Raw genomic sequence first — 7,498 nt, forward strand, 5'->3', positions numbered from 1 at the left:
GAACATTGCATCCAAAAATGAACTTTGTCACATTCAGGACATAACTTTGTAAGGACTGTGCTTTTGAAAGAAGTTTCTGTGAAAAACCAGCGTGGCCAGCTCAAAYGCTGACTGTTGCGTCAATCGAAACTGGACGTTCTAAATAAGTGTTCTAATCAAACCGGTTTGATCGTAGCTCCAGGGACCATACTTTAGAATGACCACACCCGTTTGTTGTTAAGTGTGAAAAGTGTTAAAACAATCAACAGCTAATTTTTAAAAGAAGCTAAGGATCCTCTGTGGTGAAATCATCATATTCTCTGGTGTAGTATTTGTAATGATGTTATTTATCTCTGTATACGGCACAAGTAATTATTAGGCCGTCATTGTAAATAAGAATTTGTTCTTAACTGACTTGCCTAGTAAAATAAAAAAAGCTATAGCAAATTTTGGCAAATTCAATTTACTTTAGGGGAAGCTTATCTTCCCCTAGCCTACTGGATGCACCGCCTATGCCAACATCAATGTATAAGTAGCCGGTGCATAAAACAGCTGGCTGCGAGGCTTACAAGGCCAAGTTCAAATGACAACATCAAATTCAAAGCAATCAGCGCACTGCCTAAATAGCTGACCTCAAGCAAACTGTCGGGTACTGTCTCTGCTCAATGCTGAGAGAAAGGTACACAGGCTAACAGCTTCTCTCCAAGCACATTTCTGCATGTTCCCAAAGCTAGCCAATCGATACGCTAAACAGCTGTTGCATTTTAATGCCGGATTGGAATGATTTTAGTCAACTTTATTTGCAGCCCACTTTTACATTTTTGATCTTGAGCTATATACAGCTGATGCGCCTGCCTGTGTTACAGCATTGTCCTGAGCGGAGACATTAACGTAATCTTCTTCATCATCTTCACTGTTCATTTTTTCATGAGTGTTTTCCTCTTTGTTGTCATAGACATCCTCTGATTTCCCATAGCTGTGCCCTTTCTCCTCCTCATTCTTATTTTCCCTCTTCCCTCTCTCCAGACCTCTCTCGTAACAGACGTTTTCAAAATGCACATAGTCCTCTAGACCTCTCTCGTAACAGACGTTTTCAAAATTCACATAGTCCTCTCCCTCTTTGTTGTCCTCCCCTCTGTTGTGTCTGTTGTCAATACCTGTTGCATAAAAGTTTGCTCATGAATATTCGCAAGAACAAACCCAAGGGAATAAAAAAGCCTTACAAACAAAATGATATCAACAAAAGTCTTTGGGACAAATGTGAGTTTACAGTATAATGATATCACTTACATTCTCTCTGGTCAGTCTCTGTAGATGGCTTGCTGCTCCTCCTTGTCCTCCTGCTGACTAGACAGATGACAAGCAGAAGCAGAAACAGGAGTGCTAGCCCACCAGACCCTCCAGAGGCAATGATGGGGACCATAGATGCTGAGGAAAAGGTAAGTATTTCAAGGCTGAGACCTACAGATCAAGACTTGTAAGATGGCAAATTCATAGGATATAAAAMCCAAAAAACAGTGATATGAAGGATTATGAATCATTTTACAATACTATGATTTTTCTCTCGCGTAAAAGCTATTTTAAATAAAAAAATGTAAAGCATGTGTTATTTTACCTCTAATGGTGACAGCTAGTTCACTATTAGCCGACCTGAATGACCGGGTGGAGATGTTGACTCCATAGCTGCAGCTGTATTTCCCCTGGTCTGTATACTCTGCAACAGGGAAGTGGAAGCAGGCAGAGTGGTTGACTGCTGGCGTAGTCTCKGTTCTGTTGGACCCAGAGAAGTCCAGATRGAAGAGGCCTCCAGGATACTGTGGATGAATGGAGCAGATGATGGAGAAGCTGTGGCCCCTGATCACCTCTGGCCCATGAGGTTCCCAAAACATCCCTCCATTTGGAGGACTGGAACTTGTGATTTCATGATATTTATATGCTATTATTTACTTGTGGCGCTATGCTAGGCTATGCTAGTCAGCTTTTACTGATAAGATGCCTCCCGGATCCGGGATGGGTTGTTAAGTAGAGGTTAAAGTAATGATGGACTGTCGTTTCTCTTTGCTTATTTGAGCTGTTCTTGACATAATATGACTTAGCCCTATTTAGTAAAACAACATCTTCTTTATACCACAACAACTGATTGTCTCAACGCATTAAGAAGGAAGAATTATTTTTATTATTTTCCACAATGAAAATTTAACAAGGCACCCTGTTAATTGAAATTCATTCCAGGTGACTACCTCATGACATTGGTTAAGAGAATGCCAAGAGTGTGCAAGCTGTCATCAAGACAAAGGGTCGCTACTTTGAAGAATCTCAAATATACAAATTCTCTTTGATTTTGTCTAATGCTTTTTGATTACTACATGATTCTATATGTGTTATTTCATAGTTTTGATGTCTTCGCTACTATTATACAAAACGTTGTATTCAAGTCTGCCGAAATGTGCCTATTGTTTCTTTTTACATTTACAAGTTCATAAACTGTGCACTCTCCCAGACAATAGCATTTTTTCACTGTAATAGCTACTTTAATTGGCAAATGCAGTTATATTAACTACACTTTTGCGTGGTAGTTTATCTGAATTCAAATCTTCTTTTCGGTTAGTTTTTACCTATTTTTGCCATGCAGCTAACAGTGTTAGTTAGCTACTAGAACCCACCATTTTTTGCTTTATCTCCCGCAACAACTGGGCTAGGCCGATGCACTTTCTCTCTGGCTGTCACACAAATCAAATCAAATGTATTTATATAGCCCTTCTTACATCAGCTGATATCTCAAAGTGCTGTACAGAAACCCAGCCTAAAACCCCAAACAGCAAGCAATGCAGGTGCAATGCAGGCCAGACTACACTCAATCATATGACCCACTGAAGAGATGAAGTTCTTCAGTAAAGAACTTAAAGTTGAGACCGAGTCTGCGTCTCTCACATGGGTTAGGCAGACCATTCCATAAAAATGGAGCTCTATAGGAGAAAGCCTGCCTCCAGCTGTTTCTTAGAAATTCTAGGGACAATTAGGGAGGCCGCGTCTTGTGACCGTAGCAATACGTGTAGGTATGTACGCAGGACCAAATCGGAAAAGATTAGGTAGGGAGCAAGCCCATGTAATGCTTGTGGTTAGCAGTAAAACCTTGATTTCCCACACTGTTAACATCTGACTCCAGAGTTATGTGTTCTTCCAGTCATCCATTTTATATCAGGAAATAACGTAAGTCAACATCAAGTGGGGGAAACTTTTTCATTAAATAAAGTTTTGAGAGTCAATTCATAGCTTTTTTGCAGAAAGCAGGATCAGCTGATTTTAGAAGAGGGCTATATTTTTGAGAAATTGATTATTATTATTTTTTATGAAGCTTAAATCTGTATACTAAGCAGTTGGTCTTGTGATAGTGTGGCAAATGTTATCTACGGTACATGACACCATACATCTCTCACAGGGCAGTTTCCAACAAAGGAAATCCTTGAGCTCAATATAGACATAACCATCCGGCTTTACAAATGGTTTATATACCACAACAGCATATGCAAATTATGTTTGCTTGCTGGGTTACATTTCAAGTTGTATTAAAATCGTCAATAACTATCTATATATATAGCTTTCTTAAACATTTATAAATGTAATAATAACATTTATTAAAGGGTGAGCAAACGTATATTTAAAAATGTATAATTTTTTTACTGGACATTATTATAAGGTGTTATCCATTTAGAAATAACAACCTCAGTAAATGTTTGTTTAATTGTAATGTTTTGGTTGTCTGTGTTTATTTATTTTTATTATGGATCCCATTAGCTGCTGCCAAGGCTACTCTTCCTGGGGTCCAGCAAAATTAAGGTAGTTATACATTTTTTTAAACATTACAATACATTCATAACAGATTTCACTTGTTTCTCCCCAACAGCTCAATCAAATGGTGTTATCTTCATTGCAGGTAAGTGTTCATTTACATGTGAACACAAGTCTCAAAAAGGTTTTAAATACTTTTAATATGCTGTTAAAGTCCTAAAATGTTAAGAAACACATTTGTAACAAACTTTTAATAGAACAGCTTTGACAATACTGAATGTGTTAAATTCCTATTTGATTATTAACCATTATTAATTATTTTTTCCGATCGTCTCTTTCCTCTTTGTGAGCTGGTGAAGAGATCAGGCTGGTCAATGGCACTAGTCGCTGCTCGGGGACAGTAGAGATTCTTTACAAGGGCCGGTGGGACGAGGTGGTGGCCAGATGTGGGACGTAAACGATGCCAATGTGGTGTGTGGCCAGCTGGGCTGTGGGAGGGCTGTGAGTGTCCAAGGTAGTGCCCCGTAGGTCAGGGCAGTGGTGGCAGGCCCACTTGGCTGGATGATGTTGGGTGTAAGGCACTGAGAGCTCCCTCACAGAATGCTCACATGGAGGAATTGAACCACCATGACTGTTTACAGGCTCAAGATGCCAGAGTTTTCTGCTCAGGTAAGAAAAGTCCCTCTGTTGTATTCGGTTGATAAAAGTCGAAATAGATTGATTTTAGTTTTTGTCAACTTGTATCGATTTTGTTGAATATTATACTGTAAAAGGCTTCCATTTCCTCTTTTAATTTTCTTATTTCATTCCTAGTTAAACCTAATATCCAGACTGGTCAATGGAGTGAGGGCCTCTGCTCTGGGAGGGTGGAGATCTATCAAACTGGTCAATGGCGAACCGTGTGTGACAACGTGTGGGACTTGTATGACACTGCTGTGGTTTGCAGACAGCTTTCCTGTGGGAGAGCTGATAGTGCCCAGAGAGGGCCTACTTTGGTCAGGGCAGTGGGCCCATCTGGCAGATGATGTTGGCTGCTCTGGCAGGGAGTGCTCCATCACACAGTGCCCCCACACAGGAGGAGGAAACACATAACTGTAAGCATGGTAACGACGCAGGTGTTATTTGTTCAGGTAAGGGAGTCTCTTTGCCTTGTCTAGACTTGAGTTTTATCAGCATTTGGTTGAATTGTGCAGAAAGGTCTCGTCATAAAGTAAATCCTAAAAAGCATATTACTGCAGTGTTGTAGCCTGCTCTGGCCCCCTAGTGGAGAGTTGACCGTTGCACAAGAAACTTAACCCAGGTCTGACTTGGTGCTACTTGACCAGATGGGGGCAACCTTAGAACAGAGCATGTGCTTATATAGTATGAAGACCAGATAGGTTGGATTGTTTCCTCACTAAACTACAACATCTCCTTTGACCACAGGTGTTGTCTTGCAGAAGCCTTCACTCTCCACAGACCCGTCCTATTCTGCCTTCTTGCATGGAGGAGGTCCAACTCACCTGCACTCTTCCATCCCGTATCCTCTGTAATGCTGTGGAATTCATCTTCTATCTGAAGGAGACTCCGTCATGAATGTGACCGTTGGATCCTCACAGCCCAGGGCTACTTTAACAAAGTTTAAGATGGACGAGTTCACGCCAGGGCAGTTACAGCTGCCTCTACAGAACCCACTCCAACGGCAAAGCCATCAGCTCCCCTTACAGCAACGCTACTAAAGGTGAAGGTGGTAGTTAGGAACAGGTGTTGCTTAATCTACAGTGAGCTTCAAAAATATGGACAGTGACAAACATTTGTTTTGGCTCCTGTACCCCAGCACTTTAGAATGAAATGATACAATGACTGAGGTCAAAGTGCAGACTGTCAGCACAAAATAATCTGAAACATAACCAAACAACAGCAAATGCATCCAACAAATGTGTACAGGAAGCTGATGTAGTCACCAACAGTGCTATGAAATAACACATATGGAATCATGTAGTAACAGAAAAAGTGTTAAACAAATCAAAATCTATTTTATATTTGAGATTCTTTGCACACTCTTGGCATTCTCTCAACCAGCTTCATGAAGGTAGTCACCTGGAATGCATTTCATTAATATGTTTACCATGTTAATTTGTGAAATGTATTTCCTTCTTAATGCGTATCAGCCAATCAGTTGTGTTGTGACAAGGTAGGTTGGTATACAGAAGATAGCCTATTTGGTAAAAGACAAAGTCCATATTATGCAAGAATAGCTCAAATAAGCAAAAAATAAATGACATTCAAGAACTTTGAAATTTTCTTCAAGTGCAGTCGAAAAACCATCAAGCACTATGATGAAACTGGCTCTCACAAGGACCACCGCAGGAAATGAAGTCCCAAAGTTACCTCTGCTGTAGAAGACACGTTCATTAGAGTTAACTGCACCTCAGATTGTAGGCCAAATAAGTTCTTCACAGAGTTCAAGTAACAGACACATCTCAACATCAATTGTTCAGAGGAGAATGTGGTGAATCAGGCCCTTCATTGGTCAAATTGCTGCAAAGAAAACACTACTAAAGGACACCAATAAGAAGAGACTTGCTTGGGCCATGAAACACAAGCAATGTACATTAGACCAGTGGAAATCTGTCCTTTGGTCTGATGAGTCCAAATGTGAGATTTTTTGTTTCCAACCGCCATGTCGTTGTGAGACGCAGATTAGGTGAAACGGATGATCTCTGCATGTGTGGTTCCCACCGTGAAGCATGGAGGAGGATGTGTACTGTGTGGGGGTGCTTTGCTTGTGACACTGCTGGTAGATTTTTAGAATTCAAGGCACACTTATCCAGCATGGCTACCACAGCGCATTTGCAGCGATACGCCACCCAAACTGGTTTGCGCTTAGTGGGACTATCATTTGTTTTTAAAGAGGACAATGACCCAACACACCTCCAGGCTATTTGAACAAGAAGGAGAGTGATGGAGTGCTGCATCAGATGGCCTGGCCTCCACAATCACCCGACCTCAAACCAATTGAGATGTTTGGGATGAGTTGGACCGCAGAGTGAAGGAAAAGAATCCAACAAGTGCTCAGCATATGTGGGAACCTCTTCAAGACTGTTGGAAAGCATTCCAGGAGAATTGAGAGAATGCCAAGAGTGGTGCAAAGCTGACATACAAGGCAAAGGATGGCAACTTTGAAGAATCTCAAAATATAAAATATATTTTGATTTGTTTAAAACTTTTTTGGTTACTACATGATTTCTTATATGTTCTTTTATAGTTTTGATGTCGTCGCTATCATTCTTCAATGTAGGAAATAGTGAAAATTAAGAAAAAACCCTTGAATGGTACTTTACGTGAATTTGGCCCAATACTTTTGGTCCCTAAAATGGGACTATGTACAAAAAGTACTGTAATTTCTAAAACGGTTCACACCCGATACGGATGAGATGACCCTCAAATTAAAGCGGACAGTCTGCACTTTAACCCTCATATTCATTGTGTCATTTCCAATATCCAAAGTGTTGGAGTACAAGAGCCAAAAACACCAAAACACGTGTCACGTCCCATTACTTTTGGAGGCTCACACTGAATATATTTAAGATTCAGAGCCTTTGATAGAGATGAGAGACCTGATTACCTTGTCCATCACACACATATTTCTTCAGTTACAAGGTGTGAATATGGAATCACATTACAGTCATATTGCTGTTATTTTCTCTTCCCAGTGGTCTGCTACAGCCCAACATTCTCTCTCAGTCCG

At 40.5% G+C, this 7,498-nt stretch overlaps 1 protein-coding gene across 1 annotated transcript; it reads right to left on the minus strand.

Annotated features, from left to right (window-relative positions):
* Positions 1-760: 760 nt before the first annotated feature.
* On the minus strand, positions 761-1,881 carry LOC112075034 (uncharacterized). Its single transcript, XM_024142089.1, has 3 exons — positions 1,595-1,881; positions 1,270-1,407; positions 761-1,136 (listed from the first exon to the last, which is right to left on the minus strand). The coding sequence occupies exons 1-3, from the start codon at positions 1,866-1,868 to the stop codon at positions 793-795; spliced, it is 756 nt and encodes a 251-aa protein (XP_023997857.1). The 5' UTR covers positions 1,869-1,881; the 3' UTR covers positions 761-792.
* Between the last annotated feature and the right edge of the window lie 5,617 nt (positions 1,882-7,498).

This window comes from Salvelinus sp. IW2-2015, unplaced genomic scaffold (assembly GCF_002910315.2).
Source record: "Salvelinus sp. IW2-2015 unplaced genomic scaffold, ASM291031v2 Un_scaffold2947, whole genome shotgun sequence".
Taxonomy (NCBI): domain Eukaryota; kingdom Metazoa; phylum Chordata; class Actinopteri; order Salmoniformes; family Salmonidae; genus Salvelinus; species Salvelinus sp. IW2-2015.